This window comes from Chiloscyllium plagiosum, chromosome 34, assembly GCF_004010195.1.
Source record: "Chiloscyllium plagiosum isolate BGI_BamShark_2017 chromosome 34, ASM401019v2, whole genome shotgun sequence".
Lineage (NCBI taxonomy): Eukaryota > Metazoa > Chordata > Chondrichthyes > Orectolobiformes > Hemiscylliidae > Chiloscyllium > Chiloscyllium plagiosum.
The window spans coordinates 19,350,192-19,373,030 of NC_057743.1; the positions used below are offsets into that span (position 1 = coordinate 19,350,192).

The following is a 22,839-nucleotide window of genomic DNA, read 5'->3' on the forward strand; positions in this document are numbered from 1 at the left end:
AAGAGACCTAAGGGGCAACTTTTTCACGCAGAGGGTGGTACGTGTATGGAATGAGCTGCCAGAGGATGTGGTGGAGGCTGGTACAGTTGCAACATTTAAGAGGCATTTGGATGGGTATATGAATAGGAAGGGTTTGGAGGGATATGGGCCGGGTGCTGGCAGGTGAGACTAGATTGGGTTGGGATATCTGTTCGGCATGGACGGGTTGGACCGAAGGGTATGTTTCCGTGCTGTACATCTCTATGACTCTATTTCAGGGATATTTATCCCTTCAATATTAATTTATTTCAATGAGCACATTTGTGCCAGTCACTTTTGTGAGACCAAACAGCAAAATAAATACAGGCTCACATAAAAGTCAAATCTTGCATAATTTCTTATTTTTATTGCGCAGCAGTGATAGAAATTAGGAAATAGAAAATATGACTTTGTTCCAGATATACATTTTGGTAGTATATATTTAAAATGAGCCAATTTAGAAAGGAATAAATGCAGGATGAAACTTTGCCCCAACCCGAGAAGATAATTCTGTTCTCACATTTCCCATTCTGTTGCTTCCTTGATTGGGGAAGCCAAGTTACTGCAGAGTTAGGAATGTTTAATTGTTCACAACCCAATATAAAATCTTCAGTTCATTGAGTGAAAAAAAAATCGATACTGGCCTCTGACAGTTTTTAGACAGGAATTTCGGTCAGCACAATATTTGTTGCCAGAACATAAGTGATTTTTGAGAAGATTTGTAGGGTTGAGGTTGTGGATCTAAGTTTGCTCGCTGAGCTGGAAGGTTCATTTTCAGACATTTTGTCGCCATACTAGGTCACATCATCAGTGAGCCTCCGGAGAAGCACTGGTGTTATTTCCGCTTTCTGTTTATATGTCTTGGTTTCTTAGGTGTGTGATATCATTTCCGGTTCTTTTTCTCAGAGGATGGTAGATGGGGTCCAAATTGATGTGTTTATTGATGGAGTTCCAGTTAGAATGCCTGGCCTTGAGGATACTAGTGATAGTGGGTCATGTTTTTTGGTGACTAGCTGGTGTTCATGTATCCTAGTGACAAGTTTTCTCACTGTTTGTCCAATGTGGTGTTTATTATAGTTCTTGCAAGGTATTTTGTAAATGACATTCATTTTGCTGGTTGTTTCTATTGGATCCTTTAGATTCATTAGTTGCCGTTTAAGTGTGGTGGTAGGTTGTGGGCTACAATTATGCCAAGAGATCTGAGGAGTTTGGAAGTCATTTCAGAGATATCTTTGATGTAAGGTAATGTGGCTGTAGTTTCTGGGCACATTGTATCTGCATGTTCCGGTTTGTTGTTGAGAAATCAGCAGACTGCATTTATTGGGTACCTGTTTTTCTTGAATACGCTGTATAAGTATTTCTCTTCTGCTGTTTGTAGTACTTGGGTGCTGCAGTGTGGCTTATTGAAATAATGTTCTGATGCAGCTTCATTTGTGGGTGTTAACTACAGAAGCATCTGTAGTTTGCTTCTGTAGTTAAGTATTTGGTCTGTATGTGTTGTTTTCCTGTAGATGCTTGTTTGAAGTTCTCCATTAACTGTTCGTTCTACTGTCCCATCTAGGAATGGGAGTCTTTTGTCATTCTCCTCCTCTTTTGTGAATTTTACACCTCACCACCCACTTCACATTTAATAACAAGACCTGCAAACAAATTAGTCTTGATCCATGGGATCAAGAATATCAGGGTTCCTAGCAGAAGCAGTAATGCAGAGACTGGAACAAGCAGCCCTTCCAACTATCCAACCCAAACTTTTAGTCCGCTATGTGGATGACATCTTTGCCATTAGAAAATCAAACAAATTGGACGAAACCTACAACACCACCTAAGATATCCTGACTGGCATAAAATTCACAAAAGAGGAGGAGAATGAAAACAGACTCCCATTCCTAAATGAGACAGTAGAACGAACAGTTAAAGGAGAACTTCAAACCTGCATCTACGGGAAAACAACACACACAGACCAAATACTTAACAACAGAAGCAATCATCCCAACACCCACAAATGAAGCTGCATCAGAACATTATCTCAATGAGCCACAACATACTGCAGCACCCAAGAACTACGAACAGCAGAAGAAAAATACCTATTCAGCAGATTCAAGAACAAGTACCCAATAAATACAGTCTGCCGATTTCTCAACAACAAACCCAAGCAAGCAGACACAACGTGCCCAGAAACCATAGCTACATTACCTTATATCAAAGACATCTCTGAAATGACTTCCAGACTCCTCAGATCTCTTGGCATCATTGTACCCCACAAACCTACCAACACACTTAAACAACAACTTATGAACCTAAAGGATCCAATAGAAACAACCAGCAAAACTAATGTCATTTACAAAACACCTTGCAAGAACTGGAACAAGCACTACATTGGACAAACAGGCAGAAAACTTGCTGCCCGGATACATGAACACAAACTAGTCACCAAAAGACATCACTAGTATTCTTACATACAGACAAAGAAGGACACCACTTTGACTGGGACAACACATCCGTCCTCGGTCAAGTTAAACAGAGAAACACACGAGAATTTCTCAAGGCCAGGCATTCTAACTGGAACTCGATCAATAAACACATCAATTTGGACCATCATCTACCATCCTCTGAGAAAGAGAACCGGAAAATATATCACACACCTAAGAAACCAAGACACATAAATGGAAAGCAGAACATAACATCAGTGCTTCTCCGGATGCTCACTGATGATGTGACCTAGTATGGTGATGAAATGTTTGAAAACGAATCTTCAGTTCAGCGAGCAAACTTAGATCCATAAGTTGATCTGCTGCAGGACACTAGGTGGCTAATTGATAGTGCCATGGCTTAGCTGCCATAGATCTGCATTCCAGTTGACATTTTTTTAAATTGTCAAAACTGTTACATTTCCTACAACCTGATAGAAACCAGTGTGCTAAATAATCCTGATGACAACACAGCCCATACTAATGCAGTTTAATGAATTTGTTTTGAGTTTGTAGCTGATTTTTTTTCTCTCTCCTTGTTCAAGAATGGATTTTCCACAGCACAGTCACCAGGTCCTGGAGCAGTTGAATCACCAGAGACACCTTGGGTTGCTCTGTGACTGCACCTTTGTTGTAGATGGCATTGACTTCAAGGCACACAAGGCGGTGCTGGCTGCATGCAGTGAATATTTCAGGACATTGTTCCTGGACCAGAAAGATGTGGTACACCTTGACATCAGCAATGCAGCAGGTGAGAATCCTGCAGGTACTTGGACTCGAACCATTATGCAGAGGACATTAACACTATCAGGGGAAGAATGGGTTAAAACTAGAGATAAATGTTGGTCATGACGCCAGAACGACTCCCCTGCTCCTCTCTGAGCAATGGTTCACCTGAGAAGGCTAACAGAACCTGAATTGAATGTACCACCATTGAAGTGGGGGCTTACATTTTGGCAGGAGAAAGTGAGGTCTGCAGATGCTGGAGATCAAAGTTGAAACTTTATTGCTGGAACAGCACAGCAGGTCAGGCAGCATCCAGGGAACAGGAGATTCGACGTTTCGGGCACAGACCCTTCTTCAGGAATGAGCAGAGAGTGTTCAGCAGGAGAAGTCTCCTGCTGAACACTCTCTGCTCATTCCTGAAGAAGGGCCTGTGCCCGAAACGTCGAATCTCCTGTTCCCTGGATGCTGCCTGACCTGCTGTGCTGTTCCAGCAATAAAGTTTCAACTTACATTTTGGCAACAGTCTGTTTGAGTTGGCTAACTTGTGGCTGTGAGATTGGGAACTGTTTTTCAGCGGCCCAAGTTAGGTTGGGGGAAATGAAAACATCATTTCCTGCTCCAAGTCATTATTCAGTCTGTCCTAGTGCAGACCGCTGCAAATGGGCATCAACTAGGGACATGATGTGGCTCTGCGGTGCCATTTTCATAGATGAATGTCAAGTGGTATCTCAGCTTACTTTTGTTTTCTTTATTCTTTCATGGAATGTGGGTATCATTGGCAAGGTCAGAATTTGTTTCCCATCCATAATTGTCTAATAACTGAGTGGCTTGCTCAGCCACCTTCAGAGGGAAATTAAGAGTCAACCACATTGCTGTGGGTCTGGAGTCACATGTAGGCTAGACCAGTTAAACATGGCAGATTTAACTAGTGAACCAGATGGTTGTTTACAACAATGGACAGTGATAACCATCACTGAGATTAGCTTTCAATTCCAGATTATTTTAATTGAATTTAAGTTCGACCAGTGGCCATGATGGGATTTTAAACCATGACCCCAGAGCATTAGTCTGAGCTTCTGAATTATTAATGAGTGAGATTACCACAAAATGGAGTGGCAACATAATGTAAGAAAATTTAATTATTAAAACTTAATGCTTAAAACTTAAGTAATACCCTTATGGAGGCCACAGCTGGATTTTCATCAGGACAAAAGAATCTGAAGCACAACCTCACAACAACATTGCTCAATGTGATGAGGTGAATTTTCTAGCTTGAGTTTCAACCTCACTAAGAGATAGATTGATTAAATGTGACTCAGGACTTTCGAGCCAGGAGATCTTCATGTGCTTCCAGGAATGGATTGAATCCCTCAATAGTCATAGCATATAGTGATCTGAGATACTTTCTCACAGGTCTCGGCCAGGTGTTAGAATTCATGTACACGGCCAAGCTGAACCTGACCTCGGCGAACGTTTTTGATGTGCAGGCAGTGGCTGGCTTCCTTCAGATGCATGACATTGTCAGCACCTGTAACACTTTCATTGAAGGTAAGTCCTGCACCCCATCACTGGCTTTCACCAAAGAGGAACCTTCTCCTTGGTATGTATGTATGAAAGAGATACAAAGGTACAAAGGCATTTGAAACTCTTATTCTATTCTTTCTTTCTCCACAAATTCTTCAAACTATTCAAAGAGCAAGTATAAGTAATTAATAGTTGGCCACCATGTCTGTATCTAACTGCACTGATTCTGTCTTGCAAACAGGTATTGAGATACCAGGCAGTGATGGAAAGCAAGAAAAAGAACTGGTCACAGATAATCCTGAGAAACAAAAGAAGGACCCAGCTGAAGAAGTGAAGGATGAAGCACCAGTGGAATCTGAGGACGACGATACAACAGTGGAGTTTGAAGATGATGAAGACAAAGATTACAAACCTGGTCAGTTGGCATCCTCTCCACGGTGCAACCTGGTTAGACATTCAATGTTTTACTCCTTGCTGGCATGAAGCTTTAACCCCCAGTAATTGGCAGCTGTGTATGGAAATCAGTGATCAAAGTTGAGAAGTATCTATGAGACTGATCCACTACAAGTCAGTAATATTCTACTGTAGCTGCTTGAGGCTCAAGTGTTAACTAGCTTTGGGATCTGGGTTTGACTCACTCAAGGCAAATAAAAAAGTTGAAGAAGGGTTAAAAAAAAAGTAGCTGTTTTGAATCAGTATTGTATTAGAAGTTAACTTATGAAATTTGCAGCTTCAATAAATTGTGTGTTTTTGATAATTATTGAAAAAATTCAGAGAGTTTGCTTCTCCAATTTGAGTCCATCTGCCATGCATCATCCGTGGATAGACAGCCGAAGGTACAGGAAAGTGTTGTAATGTGCAGTTCCTCCAATTCCCTGTTCTTCTCTCTCACTTCATCTTCTCTAGAAGAGAAAAAAATGACTTGCATTTGTAATAACAGTTTTTGTAGCTAGACATGTCAAAATATTTTACAATCACTCAATTACTTTTGAAGTGTAGCCATTCTTATAGGAAAATCAGCATCCAATTTGCACTCAGCAAACTCCCACAACAGCAATGTGATAACGAACAGATAATCTGTCTTCTTGTGATATTGGTTGAGGGATAAATATTGGCCAGGACACTAGGGATAATTTCTGTGCTCTTTTTCAAGGTAGGATCTTTTATATCCAAACGAGTAGCCCACTGTGGTTTCAGTTTAATGTTTTGTTCAAAAGACAGCCGCTCTGACAGTCCAGTGCTGCCACACTGCAGGTTTGGACTGATTTGTGTACTCAAGCACCAGAATGGGACTTGGATCCAGAACTCTACAAAATGGTCAGGCTGTGTTTGGGAACTCAGCCTGTAGGGTGCAGGACCTGTCAATTGTGTAGTGGTCTCTAACACACAGATTGTGATGGACTGGTTGATCACAGAATGTCTGACAGTTGACTTCACCACTGAAGAAACCAAAAATGTGCAACTTCCATGTGGAATAAGAAAACAAATTTCTATCACCACTGTAAAAGATAAAGGCATCTGCCTTGCATGCTATTAAAGTATATTCATAAGTAAAAATGGGAATTTGAACAACAATGATGTACAGACAAAGAAAGTTGTTGAGCTGAAGGCTCTTTTGAAAGCTCAACACTGATTTTTTTCTTGAACCAGCAGCAAAAGGTAAGAAGCATAATTTTGTCATCTTCTGGCAAAGTTCAAGAAATCATTCACAGGTGGCAAAGTAGTTAAGGAAGCAATGACTGTGGCCCACTGACTTTTTATTCAATCACTTTAGCAACAATGAAGAAATAATAATGGCTGTCCAAGCATGTCCTTTGGTGCTTCCACAGTAGCAAGATGAGGTAGAATTTTTGTCTGAAGACAACTGACTGAAGAATGATGATCTGAGGCAGTTAAGTCAAGGGAAGTGTTTTAGGTATGGTACCCAAAATCTTCACTCTTCTTAAAGCAAGGAATGAAGGGTGCAGTGAGCTGTCAGACAGTGCGTAATTGAGTTCCTTACATTATGCTGAAACTGAAAGAGCTAAGCTGTTAACTGCAGAGAAAGGATAGAGACTGAATGCATATGATCAGTGCTGTGAATGCATTCAAATACAGACTCATGAATCTGGGTTTGTGGGCCTTCCAATTAAAAAATAAAATGCGGTAACACTTTCCAAGCTTGGAGAAAATGCCAGGAAAAAAAAACAAAGACAAAGAAAAATGGCTCCATATAGAAAACATTTGTGCATACCCGAGGAAGTTAGCAGAGGAATTCAACAGGCAGTTTTAGGAATCAGATGTTAGGGAACAAATTGGCATGTTTGTCTCAAACTGATCCATTCAAGTAGACTTCAATGGGTTAGCTACCAAATTCCATCAGGTATTTGATTTACCAAGCAGTGGAGTTAATATGGAGATATTGTTGCTGTGTTGCCATAGTCTTATGGGACCATAGGGGCTGCTCTCATTTTGAGAGAAGCGACTGGTGGTGATTTAACCTGAGGGCCACCAGACCTCAGGCAAGGGAAGAGGTTGAGAAATAGAGTCCTTCATGGTAACTTCAAACCGGTGATGGGAATTGAACCCACACTGTTGGCGTCACACTGTTCTGTAAACCAACAGCCCAGCCAACTGAGCTAAACTGAATCCCAATATGGAGATAATTACAATGCAAATTGATATTGAGCTTAAAGTCAGTTCAAAAGACAGCATTTTTGGGACTTGTAAACAGAGAAATAAACTCACCCATATCATTCTGTGCTTTAGAAATGAAAGCTTGCTTTGGCTCCACAGAATGAGACCGTATTCTCCCAAACAAAGATAATTAAGCATAATCCACATCACAGATAGGCATTTGATGTACTGTATAATGACTAGCAGTCCTAAACTACAACACAGACTTAAAGATACCGGCTGATAATGTGTAGTCACAGGTGTCATATTGAGACTTCCTAAATCGAGGACAAAATGAATAATTGTATACATTTGAATTAGACTTCTATTGTACCAAAAATAGACTTTATTCTACATTTTCTTAAGAGTAAATCCTGGGTTGCACTTAAAGCGGTTGGGCTCATCTGATGTAGTGCATTAATGCTGCATTCCGTGCCTTCTGTCTGCCAGTCACACTGATGATCTCTTTAGTTCCTGCCATCCACACTGCCAGCTGACTTATTAACTTTACGAGTGTGTCTTTGCATGTGGTGACCATCATCTCTGTGACTTAGCTCTGGTTGTATTTCCCAACAGGCGACACAGTGAAAGATGCTGTCTCGAAGATATATGGTAAACGTCGGCACCTTCCTGCCAGGAAAAGCACTTCGAGTGACACCAAAGATGCCAGTATTTCAGAAAATCCTGATGAAGGTATAGTCTTTAGTCAATAATCCCAATGTTTGGGTGTAACCTTTTCAGATGGGCATGCTATAATTTAATCATTTTTACATGTGCTCTTCTGTCTGGTAGCTATCACTGGTTTGTGGTAATCAGGTAAAAGAAATAAATTTAAGCTCAGGCTCATTGGTTCTCTGTATTAGCACAGTATCAATCAATTAAGTATTTAATAGCCACCATGCTTCCCTAACTATCTGCCATGAATACATTTCTGTTTTTAATGAGAGAGTGGGTGATGAACAATGAGCCAGTGCATGTAAGAGATATCAGCTTTACTTTTTTTTGTCCCCAAGCAATGCTCCTTTCTCTCTTGAAGGAAATTCATTCCTTCTCCTTCCTTCCTACAGTTCCACACATGTTGGCTTTTCTAAGGTACCTTATATAACTGGCCATTATTAGATAAAAGTCAAAACAGTGAATGTTGGTATGAAATCTAAATATGGGGGACATTAAAGCCTGGTTCTCTCCTTTTTTTCCATTACTTATCCATAGTATGTGGCTGAGCCAGCATTTATTGCCAATCCATAACTGCCTGGGAGAAGTCTGTGCTGAGCTGCCTTCTTGAAATACTGTAGTCCATGTGGTGTATGTATAGTCCTAAGTGCCATTATGGAAAGAATTCAGAATTTTGATCCAGCAACAGTGAAGGAATGGAAGTATGTTTCCAAATTTGGATGGTGAATGACTTGGAGGGGAACTTCCAGACTGTGTTCCATCTAAGATCTCCTGAAACTGCGTGAACCTTCGAGATCCATGCATGGTAGCTGTGTCTAAACTGAAATAAATACAACCATACACCAGTTGCAAGCATAGCTGTGCATCTTAAAGAGAACATTGCCGGTGGGTAATAGGTGTTGTCATGCCCTTGTTCTTCTACATGGTAGAAGTCGTGGGTTTGGAACGTGCTGTCTCAGGAGCCTAGGTGAGTTGTTGCAGTGCATTTTGAACATGGTACACATTGCTGTCTCTGTCCATCCGTGGTGTAAGGAGCGAATGTTGAAGGTAATAGATGCTCCTGACCTGTGTCTTTGTAGATGTTGGACAGGAATTGAGGAGTCAGGAGATAAGTTACTCAACATAACATTCCCAACGTCTAATCTACTCTTGCAGCTACAGTGTTTATATGGCATGGTTCAGTTCTGTTTCCGGTCAATGATATACCCAGGATGTTGGTAGTGAGGGATTCAGCCATAGTAATGCCATTGAATGTCAAGGGGCGATGTTTAAGTTTTCTTTTATTGGAGGTGGTCAATACCTGGCACTAGTGTGATGCAAATGTTACTTGCCACTTATCAGACCAAGCCCGAACATTACCAAGATCTTGCTGCATTTGGACATAGACTGTTTCAGTATCTGAGAAGTCATGAATTGTGCTGAACGTTATGCGATCATCAGTAAACACCCCCATTTCTGACCTCCCTTCATCATAAGGTCAATGATGAAGTAGCTGAAGATGGCTGTGCCTAGGTCTCCACCTTGAAGAACTTGTACAGTAATGTCCTGGAGATGAGTTATGTGATAGATATGACTCCATCCATTTGAGTGTTTTCCCCGATTCCATTGCCCCTAGTTTTACTCAGGTCTTTTGATGCCAACTTTGTCAAATGCAGCCTTAATGTCAAGGGCAGCTCTTCTCACATTCCCTCTGAAGTTCATCTCCTTTGTTCATTTTGGACCAAGGCTGTAACAAGGTCAGAAACTGAGTGGGCCTAGTGGAACCCAAATTGAGCACCAGTGAGCAGATTATTGTTGAATAAGTGCTGCTTGATGATTGAGAATAAATAATACTGTGGTAACTTGAATTTGTCCAGTTTTTTGTGCACAAAACATACCTAGGCAAATTTCCCACATTGCTAGATAGCTGGCAGTGTTGTAACTTGAATAGCTTGGCTGGGGTGCTGCTAGTTTTGGAGCTCAAGTCTTCAATATTTTCACCAGAATTTTATCAGGGCTAGGTGCTATGCCTGGCATGCCATCCTGCACTCTTCATTGGACTAGAGCTGATCCAATAGATTGGTGGCAATGGTAGAGTGCAGGATATACCAGGCAATAAGGTTACAGATTGTAACAAATCTGCTGCTGTTCATGGTTCTCAATACCTCATGGATACACAGCAATGATTTGCTAGATCTGTTCAAAATTTATCCCAATTAGCATTGTGGGTGTGCCACACAACATAATGAGGATCTTCTCAGTGTGAAGGCAAGACTTTGTCTTAATGAAGTTTGTATAGTGGTCACTTCTACCGATACTGTGATGGACGGATGTATCTGCAACAGTTAAATTCGTGAGGATGAGGTCAGGTACGTTTTCATTGTTGGTTCCCTCCCAACCTGCCATAGAATCAGTATAGCAGCTATTTTATAGAATCATAGAATCCCGACAGTGTGGAAGCAGGCCTTTCAGCCCATTGAGTCCACATTGACCCTCTGAAGAGCATCTCACTCAGACCCATCCACCCCCCCCCCCCAACCCTGTAACCCTGCATTTCTCATGGCTAATCCACCTTGCCTATACACTCCTGGACATTAGTGGTGCTATTCAGGCACTTCTAATGATGCACGTGGAAATCCCTGCCTCAGATGGAAGTCTCTGCTCTTGCCATTCTCCATGCATCCTCTAAGTGGTCTTCACATGGAGGACTTCTGATTCATCGACTGAGGAAGGGATTGGCGGTATATAGTAATCAACAAGAGGTTTCCCTGCACATGTTTGATTGGTTCCCAAGAGACGTTAGGATACAAGGATATAAATGAATGCACTTTCTAACTCAAGACGCTGAAGGGAGATTAGATCTGAGAACCACATCTAATTCTTCTTATCCCTGCTCCAAGGAATAGAGGCCAATGGTAACATTTATTACTGTCCCAGCTGAGATCAGCTAACTCAGCACAGACCAGTGATGGAACCTGTGACTGTGTGGTTCACTGAGTCTGAGTTGAGGACGTTAAGTATCAGGGCAGCTTATAACCAATCAGTTTGAAATATATTGGTTGCTGGTTAAGGCTACCTTATTTGGAATAATGGGCCTCCTGACTTTGTTCCTTTCCTCAGAGACAGCAGAAGATGAATTGAGTGAGTCAGATAAAGTGGAGCAAGATGAAGACACTGAGATAAAAGAGAATGGGGATGCAATGACACACGGTCATGGAGACAGTGGGGGACATTCTGAATTCAGTGAAAAGTTAGACGCAGCCTCAGAGTCAGATGCAACTTTGGATGATCAGGATGGTGCTCATGACACCAGACGTCGCCGCTTTGGACCATACATTGACCGGACTGAGTCCCGTCCTTATGGCTCAATAACACACAAATGCAAGGTAATGGTTCTCTGCAACAAACTGATTTGCACTAGTTTGGGATCTTGCGCATGAACAGCATCGACTACAATGTACATCTTGGTCAAAGGAATGCCACTTGCCCAGGGGCTAACCATACAGGAAACAAACACTTGTTTGAGATACAGGAAAGTAAGTGTCTATGATAGGATTGTGAGCAGTAAGATTCAGCATCAAGTAATTTCTCATGGTAACAAAGAAAGAGGTGGTGGTGGTGGTGACAAAACAGTTAGTTAATGCATATGCTGTACCTGAACTAGCAACAAGACTCCCATATTATTCTGGACACTTAACTTGCTATTCACAATCCTGTCAGACAGTTATTTTACTGCATCTCAAATAAGTGATCACTTGCCCCTAGCAAGTGGCACTCCTTTTGCCAAGATGAGCTCAGAGTCAAAGCTGTTCGTGAGCTTACCTAACATGTACATATCTACAAAGTGGCCATAGTCACATCCTCTGCCCCCTACCATGGCTCTCGTTATTAAAACATTCAAGGTGATGCATTAGGAGCAGAAGTATGCCACTCAGTCCTATGAGTCTTTTCTGTCAATCAATAAGATCATAGCTTTGCTTATCAAGAAACTATTGACCTCTACCTTAAAAATATTCATGACTATGTTTCAACTGCCTTTTCAGGAAGAGAGTTCCAAAGTCTCTCAAACCTCCATGAGAGAAAAAAAAACTTCCCATCATTACCTTAAATGAGTGACTACTTATTTTTAAACAGCAACCCTTAGTTCCAGATTCTCCCAATAGAGGAAACACCCTTTCCACATGAACCTCAGAATCGTTTATGTTTCAATCAAGTTACCTCTTCCTCATCTAAACTTCTAGCAACTGATCTATTCCTTCTTTATTTTAGGACTGTGGGAAAGAGTTCACACACACGGGAAACTATAAGCGGCATGTCCGCATCCACACAGGAGAGAAGCCATTCTCCTGCAGGGAGTGTAACAAAGCATTCTCTGACCCTGCAGCCTGCAAAGCACATGAGAAAACACACAGGTATGGGAGAGTTACTGAGGCTCACAATCAACAGGAATGATCCCTGAGCAGTACTAACTTAGCCATTTGTTGGTTCATGAGAGCAGGAAGAGACTATTTAGCTCCTCAGATCTGATTGTCATTCAATGAGGTCATGGTTAATTTCCAACCTAACAGTCCATCATAATAATAAAACCAAGAACAGTGGATGCTGGAAATTTGAAGTGAAAACAGAAATTGTTGGAGAAACTCAGCAAGTCTGGAAGCATCTGTGGAAAGAAAGCAGAGCCACCAATACTGGTCCAGTGACCCTTCAACAGAACTATATCTTGACCAGTTCTGTTTTTGTGTAAAAGTTCCTAATTTCACTCCTGAAAGATCTGGTTCTTAATTTTCAGCTTTTCACACTCGTCCTTTACTCCCCAATCAAGGGACATTCTTTCTATTTAACCTATTTATTCCCTTAACATTTTGAAAACTTCAGTCAGCCACCTGCCCCAATCATTCACTCTCTCAACCACCTACAGTCACTGTCTTTCACTCACCCACACCAATCCCCTGCTCTCTTGAAGGAATAAATTAAGGTGCAATTTTTTCATCGTAGCATATTTGCATCATGTCACAGATCAAACTCCAGTGACAATGGTGAACTTGTTCATTATTAAATACAGTTCCCTAAGAAGACAAGAACTTTTGACTGGAGTAAAGTGCTAACAGTATTTGTTTTTCCCACAGTCCTGTCAAACCTCATTCCTGTGAAGAATGTGGGAAAAGCTACCGGCTCATCAGTTTGCTGAATTTGCATAAGAAGCGACATACGGGCGAGGCTAAGTACACGTGTGATGACTGCAGGAAAACATTCACCACTTCTGGCAACCTGAAACGCCACCAGCTGGTTCACAGTGGTGAGAAGCCTTACCAATGCGATTACTGCGAGAGGTCATTCTCTGATCCCACTGCTAAAATGAGGCATCTGGAAATGCATGATGCTGACAAGGTTCACAAGTGTCCGCACTGTGAGAAACGTTTTAATCAGGTATGACTCCTCCTTCCTCCATCTCTCAGCTGGTGTGGGATCTTTGTTGAGATCCTGTCCCTGTCATACTGTCCAGTACAGAAATCTACTCAAAAGAGTGCTAACAAGCTGTTGACAGGAGCCAGGCAATTCTGTTGTTGCCTGATCTATATGCACCAACATGTCTTTCAACAAGAGCCAGCGGCAATGGCTGATTCTTGTTTGATATTTACTATGCTTACTCCCCCTTCAATCCAGGGTCAATTGTAATGCATCTACTGTTGCACTGGCTAAGATCAGTGAACTCAATCTATCTGTCCCTGCAGACCAAGCTGTATTCTAAGCAAACAGGTAATTTCTCTTGTATCAAGTCATGAAGCTATAACATGGCACCTAGAGAATGCCGTAAAGCATATCAACAGCAAGAAAGGATTTCTTTACCAAAAAATAATTTGGATTCTCGAATGTACATGGCAGATGCCAATTCCTCAGTTTGAATGCTCACATAGGTGGCTCAGTTACCGCCACAAGGATCTGTCATCTCCTGATGCAGCAAAGCTGAACTAAAAATGATAGTATGGTTTCTTCAAACCCGCATTCACCTGCGGTGCTTTGAAGCAGGTTCTGTAAAGGAAGGGAAGTGGCTACCATCATTTAAAATATGCCTCTGAGTATCTAGCAAAGGAACAACATTGTGTATCTCTCTGGAGTTATGGAGCCATTGTGGCACAGGAGATTATTCACACTGGGTTAAAGTGCGAATAATAATAATTCTACACCATAATAACTATTTTAGTTTCAATTTTAAAATAGAGGCAAATAGTTCTGCAAAGGTAGTTTTTAAAAGGATCATAAAGTTATTTGGAACAATGATATAAATACACCATATTCTAGAGGCATGTTATCCACTCACATGTTTGGAAAGATACCTGTGGTGTTAATGGATGAAATGTTTATACTGCTGAGTATAACACAGACAGAAAAAAATGATCAGAGCTACTAGTTTTGTTTGGACTTCAAAACAAAGGGTTCAAACAAGGGAACTATTGTTTCAGTTCAGGGGAACCAGTCAGCCTGGCAGAAGTGTTTTTTTTTCAGCAGTGCAGCAAACAGGTTGTGAGAGTGTTATAAAAGTTTTCAGGCTATCTGAATGGAAAGGAGGTATAGCTCATCTGAGTTGAGAGAGGTCCATGCCAACAGACTTGGAAACGAATTGTAGACCTGTCTTAGGAATCCAAGGAAAAAGAAACTGGGAAGAATCGGGAAAGTAAGAAATTAAAGAGTTGAGATAAGACTGATTTTTTTTTTTCAGTATCTGTAAAAGGACAGTGTTGGGAAATACATTGAAACTTTGTTTTACTGTTTGTGTCAAGATCTTACTATCTGTCTTGTATAAATAGAGAACCTTTTTGTTTCTTTTGCATAATAAACGTATGTTCTGTTGTTAAAGAACATCTTCAACCTCACGTGAATACATTGCAATGACTAAACACTACGGTAACCAGTTGTTTGGGAAAAAAACATGATCTATCAAGTCAGGTTTTATTCTGGGTTCATATATGTGTGAGAATATTAATCATCAGTTCTGATTATAACAGCCCATCAAGTCCAATGCCAGATTTCTGTGGAGTATCCAGTCAGTCCCATTCCCTTCCTGTTGCCCGACAAGTTCAGTTACCCGTCCAATTTCCTTTTGAAATCATTAATCATCTCCTCTTCCACTACACTTGTGGTAATGAACTTCCAGTTCATTATCACTTACAGCATTACAAAAGGTTCTTCCTCATAACACATCCATAACTTCAGTTCAAAATATTAATTCTGGGTCCCCTAGTCCTTGTACTACCCACAAATAGCAACAACTTTACTTGTCTTCTTTAAACAGAACTGTTATAATATTACACTCCTCTATCAAATCTCCCCTCAATTCCCTTTATTCCATGAACAATCCCAGTTTCTTCCAGCTAACCTTCTAGCTAAAATCCTTTTCCCAGAACCATTCTATAATTTCTTCTGCAACCTATGAAGGATCTTCATATCCTTCCTGTGGTAACCAAGACTGGGTGCAACACTGTAGTTCTGGCCTGTTGTCCACGTTCCCAACTGTGTTATGATGTGGATAAAGGTCCCTAATGTGGGGCTGTTAGTCATAGATGGAAACAAATGACTTGGTCTTGACCAGCAGCTACTTTGCCCAAAGCCCTTCCCTCCTATCTCTCAAGTTCATTTTTTTTTCTTTTTTTGCCTGCTCTTTCAGTCTCTCTTCACAATGTATCAAGATTCTGACTGACTGCTATTTGGCTTTGGTCATTTCTCTTCAGGAGAATGCATTTTGCCCTACCTGGAACCCACAATCGAAGTCAGAACTTACCTCATGACTGGGATCCAGGACTACTTCAGACTTGGCACATTTTGCCAACAAGGACCTCCATTGTTCTGGAGAGTAAGAAGGCTTCGGAACAGGAGTTGTAATTGGTCACATTTTTATGCTGCTTGTTTGGATCCTGATTGCTAATTCATATTGCAAAATCTACACACAGCATTGGCTGCTGGTGCAGTTTATTGTCACTTTATCTGTTTTACAGCTGGGGAACTTAAAAGCCCACCTGAAGATTCACATTGTGGATGGACCCCTCAAGTGCAGGGAATGTGGGAAGCAGTTCACCACTTCAGGTGAGAGCTGGACTCGCTGTGACTCACTGCCACTGCCCCAGGCCTATACACTTCAATGAAATGTGACACTGACCTTGTGAAATGTGTAAGAAAACCACTGGCACTCGCCAATGACTCAGTCAGTTGTATCAGTAGGTAGTCAGGTGATCGAGAAAGATGCTGGCTCCATGCCTGGAGTTAGGTGACATCAACCTGAATGAGAAGGTTGCAAATTGACTTTCATTTTCCTGGGTTGGAGAATGGAAAATTGGCTGAAATTTCTGTTTACTGGGTAGCATTCTCTATTCTTGAATCAAAGGCTAAAGTTTCAAACCTCACTTGAGAAACTTGGACATATGTTCCTGGTTGATACTCCAGCGCTGAGCATGGTGTCATTTTTCATTTTCTCATTAGATTTTAAGCCAAAGTCTAAGGACATGCTTGGCCTTATCCAATGAGGATCAGGTGCAATCTCTCTGATACCCTGGTCAATATTTATTCCCCCCAAACTACATCCTAAAACAGATTATATTTCATTTTATTTATTCATGAGATCTGGGCTTTGCTGGCTGGGCCTGCATTTATAGCCCATCTCTAATTGACCAGGAGAAGGTAATGGTGAACTAACCTATTTGAACTACAGTGGTCCTTGGCTCTTGGTAGACCCATGTTGCTACTAAGAAGGGAGTTGCAGGACTTTGCTTCAGTGACACTGAAGGAACAATATATTTCCAAGTCAGGATGGTGCATTGCTTGGAGGGGAACTTGCATCTGGAGGGTGGCCAGACCATGCAACTGCTGCTCTTGTCCTTCTGAATGGTAGAGGTTGTGGGTTTGAAAGGTGATGTCAGAGGAGAGTTGGTGAGTTACTGTGGTGAATCTTGTACACATTACTGCAACTGAGCATCAGTGCTGGAGGGAATGGATGTTGAAGATGATGGATGGTTGTCAGCCAAGCGGGCTGCCTTGTCCTGGATGGTGTCAAGCTTCTTCAGTCTTGTTGGAGCTACACTAGCCTTGGCAAATGCTGTGTATTCCATTATACTCCTGACTTGTGGCTTGTAGATTGTGGACAGGCACTGGGGAGTCAGGAGGTTAATTACTCACTACAGACTTCCTAGTCTCTGTCCTGTTCTTGTAGCCAGAGTATTTAAATGGCTGGTCCAGCTATTTGTGGATCTTCCTCTTCTTTCTCCAGTTTCTGGAGCTATGGGCTGTACTGTTCCTTTCCTGGGGCTGGACCCTCTTTGTTTTGCAGACCGTTCCAGTTTATTAAAGTCTCGGCACTAACCCCAACAGATCTACTTTACAGGAAACCTTAAACGCCACTTGAGGATCCACAGTGGGGAGAAACCATACGTCTGCCCACATTGCCAGCGAGCGTTTTCTGATCCTGGAGCATTACAGCGTCATGTGCGCATTCACACAGGTAACAACCTGAAATATCTGCCCGTGAAGAGCATTGGTATTCAAAAACAGTCACAAAGTCAGCAAGAACCCCGCACCTCTGAAAAAGATCAAAATAAGTTCAGAATCAAGATGGAATTGTATTGTCTGATGCTGCCTCATACCAAGGCCTCAAAAGCTGGTGGTTAATTGTCAAAGTAACAACATCATAACATCATCATTTGGGCTGTGTCTGGAGCTGCAATGCCTGTTAGAGCGCAGCTGTAGTCATACTCAAGGCTGGCTGAGCTGCTGTTCCCTGGGGCCCCAGGGAACGTTCCTTTGTGGTTATGTCAGGTCTCTGTATCTGTTTTTCCCGTGACCTGTGTAGCCAGCTCTGCATCTACATTTGCCAGCTGGGGATTCTTTACAATTGTTTTCTTTTAAACTGTTTCCCACCCCACCCTAAACCACAGTAATAGTTCAGCAATTCTGGTGTGTTTGCACAGTAATTAGAGACAGCACACACATGGCTGCGCCCAGATCTGTACAGGTCCCAAGTTCAATCCCCGGAGTCGACTGGAGTGATGTTTCGCACACTACAATGGACTCAGTGTCTCAGTAAGTCAGCCATACCTCTTGCTGTGATCATTTATCATCAAATACACACCAGAAAGTACCAGCTTGAACATTGCAAGGACGAGGTCAGGATTGGTTTGGATGCCATCCATGTTTCCTGTATCTCCAGGCATTCATACGAACAATTGAATTAGGAGCAGAAATATACCCTACAGCCCCTTAAGTCTGCTTCACCATTTAATAAGGTCATGACTGATCTGCTTGTTTCCAATTCAACATTCCCATCTACCTTGCACTCTATCCACCTCTGTCTTAAAAATATTCAATTACCCCATCTCCTTTACCTTCTGAGACAGAGTTGCAAAACCACACAACCCTCTGAGAAAAGAAAATCCTAACAAATGTTCAAAAAGGGCAACCTCTAGTTCTGTACTTACCCAGAAGGTGATCCACCCTTTCCACAGTCACCTTGTCAAAAATGTTCAGGACCTTGTAGTTATTTTAATCCACCAGTTCAAACATGCCATGGCATACCTTCAGACCAGGTGAACCCTGACCTTCTGATCCAGAGGCAGGGACACCGACACTGCCCCAGTCTTTTTCACTTCAATGAAATCACCCCTTACTCTTCTAAATTTTGGTGGAAATAAGTCGAGCCTGACCAATCTATCCTCACAAGAGAACCCATTGTCAGCTCACAGTCTCAGCTCATTTGTGAAGGATTGGCACTTGGGGAGAGACTGTGCTTCCTGGAGTGGAAGGTAGAAAATTGATGGTTTGGAGTGGACTGAGAAGTAGAAGAAATCCTAAAAGTGGGGCAGTGAGGGAGTTGCTGATTGTTCCTGCACAGATATTGAATAAAATATACATCCAAGTTTTCACCCAGTGACCTCCTGCTATGATTTCTTGGCTGCATTAATCGAGATCTTTTGCAGGTGAGAAGCCTTGTATCTGCATCATATGTGGGAAAAGCTTCACTCAGGCGAGCTCTCTAATAGCTCATATCAGGCAACACACAGGGGAGAAACCATACGTCTGCGATCGCTGTGGTAAAAGGTCAGTGATAGAGATCAGAATTATGTGGAATTATCTGTCTGAATTATACTTGTGAAATTTGAAAACAAAAAGATATCAGATGAGCCAAGGACTGGGTGATGATCTGTTCTTCACAGAGGGTTTACACTGAGGCATCCTGGTTCAGGGCGAGAGGTTATATTGAGGTAAACTGTGGGATTTATGCAGGATGACCCATCCTTTTGTTGAATGATGTTCATTACACCTTTCTCTCACCTCAGGTTTACCCAATCCAGTCAGCTAGCCAATCACATTCGGCACCATGACAACATACGGCCACATCAGTGTCACATCTGTAACAAGGCGTTTGTCAATGCTGGTGACCTGGCCAAACATGTCATCATCCACACTGGTGAGTAACATCAGCTCCCGCTAACCTTCACCAGTTTGTGCTCACAACTGGCAGCTTTGAACCGTTGAGGTCATTCATGGAAGTTACATGCTTATGTCAAAGATTGCTGTCAAGGATCCTACATTTTACTTTCAAAACTAATTAATGAATTGCACTCGAAGCACATTCAGAGTGATCAATTAGAGTGAGTTCTGGTAGCTGCCAAGGCATTAATAGTTTCAACATTGGGAGGAATAAAGAATGTTTTCATGAAAGCTGTCAATTGATGCAATATGACTGGTTCTCTAATGTTTTATGGTTTTCCTCAGGAAAAGGGGCCACAGCCTTGCTCAGTCACACTATCATGTCCCTCAGGGCTTGTGTTTGTGATTGATTCAGTACATTCAGGATATTGAGATATTGGCAATAAATAAATGTAATTGTTAATCTGTAACTTGACTCTTTGTTTCATGAGAAGAAAGTGAGGACTGCAGATGCTGGAGATCAGAGCTGAAAATTTGTTGCTGGAAAAGCGCAGCAGGTCAGGCAGCATCCAAGGAACAGGAGAATCGACGTTTCGGGCATAAGCCCTTCTTCAGGCCTGAAGAAGGGCTTATGCCCGAAACGTCGATTCTCCTGCTCCTTGGATGCTGCCTGACCTGCTGCACTTTTCCAGCAACACATTTTCAGCTCTTTGTTTCATGATTTCAGGTAGCTGGGCCCAGGGCATGTTACTTTATTTCTGGACTGTGTGTGGTTTGTGGACTGATTTCTGCTTACCACAGTCAGCAAAACTTTATTTTCTGGAATCTGGCTATCGAATACTCCTGGAGCTTGGTTGACTATTGCATAGTTTGAAGTCTGTTCCTGGTGTGTTGAGTTTAATCTGAGGGCTATTTTTAAATGTATCAGGTATACATTAGGGTAGAGACAGAAATACCTGGAGGAACTCACTGGGTCTGGGAGCACCTGTGGAGAGAAAACAGACTGAACGTTTCGAGTCCAGTGACCCTTCTTCAGATCTGTTAGTAGCTGGGAGAAGATGGTATATTTGCTGAAGACAGAGAATGGGAGCAAAAGGTGTAAGTGGATATGCAGAGATGGAGCCTATAGAGAAAGAGAGGGAGAAGACAGCAGTTGGGCTGACAAAGGGATGACAATCTGCTCAGGAGAAGGTAAAGCTACTAATGGGGACCATGAGTAGGTGAAAATGGGTTGGCTCTGCTGAAAGCAGTCCATGTCACAACAGGGCCAAGAGTGTGGGAGTGGGAAAAGGACATGGAATTGAATTGAATTGAATTTATTGTCATGTGTACACAGGCACATTGAAAAGCTTTGTCTTGCGAGCAATACAGGCAGATCACACAGTTAAATAGCATAGATAAATAAATAATAGGTAAACAGCGCAAAAACAAAAACACAGGTATAGGCAAATGCTAAGAGTTTGTGAGTTCACTCTAACAACAGTAGGGTAAAGACTGTTTCGAAACGGGCTGGTGTGGGTGTTCAGGCTTCTGTACCTTCTCCCCGATGGTAGAGGTTGTAGAAAAGCATTGCCAGGGTGGGATGGATCTTTAAGAATGCTGGCGGCTTTCCCTGACAGCGGGCCTGGTGGATGGATTCTATAGATGGGTGATTGGCCTTTGTGATTGTCCGGGCTGAGTTCACCACTCTCTGTAACTGTCTCCGATCTTGAATGGTACAGTTGCCATACCAGGCGGTGATATATCCAGACAGAATGCTCTCAATGGTGCACCTATAAAAGTTGGCAAGGGTATTCGCATTCACGCCAAATTCCCTCAGCTGCCTGAGGAAGAAGAGACGTTGTTGGGCCTTTGTAACCAGTGTATCCACATGAAGAGTCCAAGAAATCATGTTGTTGATGACTACTCCCAGGAGCTTGACACTCTCCACTCATTCCACCTCTGTGATGTTAATATGTAGGGAGGCATGAGTAACATCCCCACTGAAAGTCAATAATGTTTGTGAGAAGATTTGTAGCTCGGGTGCTCGTTGTTGTGGTTCTGTTCGCCGAGCTGGGAATTTGTGTTGCAGATGTTTCGTCCCCTGTCTAGGTGACATCCTCAGTGCTTGGGAGCCTCCCGTGAAGCGCTTCTGTGATCTTTCCTTTGGCATTTGTAGTGGTTTGAATCTGCCGCATTGAATCTCCCACGACAGATTCAAACCATTACAAATGTCGGAGGAAAGATCACAGAAGCGCTTCACAGGAGGGTCCCAAACACTGAGGATGTCACCTAGACAGGGGACGAAACGTCTGCAACACAAATTCCCAGCTCGGCGAACAGAACCACAACAACGAGCACCCGAGCTACAAATCTTCTGTAGTGTACAAAATCCCATGCAAGGACTGCACAAAACACTACATAGGACAAACAGGAAGACAGCTAACGATCCGCATCCATGAACACCAACTAGCCACGAAACGATACGACCAGCTATCCTTAGTAGCCACACACGCAGATGACAAGCAACATGAATTCGATTGGGACAACACTACTATTATAGGACAAGCCAAACAGAGAACAGCCAGGGAATTCCTAGAGGCATGGCACTCATCCACAGATTCAATCAATAAGCACATTGGCCTGGACCCAATATACCGACCACTGCAATGGACAGCTGGAACTGACAACCGGAAGCGGCAGATTCAAACCACTACAAATGCCGGAGGAAAGATCACAGAAGCGCTTCACAGGAGGCTCCCAAGCACTGAGGATGTCACCGCAACAGGGGACGAAACGTCTGCAACACAAATTCCCAGCTCGTGAACAGAAAGTCAATAATGAATTCCTTGGTTTTGCCGGCATTGAGAGCTAGGTTGTTCTCAGTGGATCATTTTCCCAGGTCTTCCACCTCCCGTCTGTAGTTTGTTTCATCGCCATCTGAGATTTGACCGGCTATGGTGGTGTCATCAGTGAACTTGTAAATGGCATTAGTCTGGTATTTGGCAACGCAGTCATTGGTATACAGTGAGTACAGTAGGGGATCGAGTATGCACCCCTGGGGGGCTTCTTTGTTGAGTGTTAGTGAGGATGAAATATGGAAGAAGGTGTTCAGGCTCTAAAATTATTGAACTTGATATTGAGTCCAGAAGGATACAGTGTCCCCAAGCGGAAGATGAGGTGCTGTCCTTTCAGTTTGTGCTGAGCTTTGTTGGAACACTGCAGTAGGCCCAATACAAAAATATTGACCAGGGAACATGGTGGTGTGTTGAAGTGACAGGCAACTGGAAGTTCAGGGATAGTTTTGTGGATACATGATAGGTGTTCCACAAAGTGGTCATCCAATCTGTGTGTCATCTCTCAGTGCAGAGGAGATCACACTGTGAACAGATATAGCAGGTAT

At 42.3% G+C, this 22,839-nt stretch overlaps 1 protein-coding gene across 2 annotated transcripts in view; it reads left to right on the forward strand.

The window, feature by feature from the left end:
- The window catches only part of zbtb17 (zinc finger and BTB domain containing 17), a 36,477-nt gene that overhangs the window by 6,232 nt on the left and 7,406 nt on the right, over window positions 1–22,839 (forward strand). Inside the window, exons 2-12 of one of the 2 annotated variants that reach the window (XM_043675709.1) lie at window positions 3,032–3,237; window positions 4,626–4,760; window positions 4,978–5,151; window positions 7,968–8,084; window positions 11,166–11,431; window positions 12,315–12,457; window positions 13,172–13,472; window positions 16,037–16,124; window positions 17,416–17,532; window positions 19,004–19,124; window positions 19,364–19,494. In XM_043675709.1, the coding sequence (XP_043531644.1) occupies window positions 3,033–3,237; window positions 4,626–4,760; window positions 4,978–5,151; window positions 7,968–8,084; window positions 11,166–11,431; window positions 12,315–12,457; window positions 13,172–13,472; window positions 16,037–16,124; window positions 17,416–17,532; window positions 19,004–19,124; window positions 19,364–19,494 (1,798 nt within the window). In that variant the 5' untranslated portion in view covers window position 3,032. The remainder of the gene's footprint in view (window positions 1–3,031; window positions 3,238–4,625; window positions 4,761–4,977; window positions 5,152–7,967; window positions 8,085–11,165; window positions 11,432–12,314; window positions 12,458–13,171; window positions 13,473–16,036; window positions 16,125–17,415; window positions 17,533–19,003; window positions 19,125–19,363; window positions 19,495–22,839) is intronic. The other variant, XM_043675710.1, reaches the window with a different exon arrangement.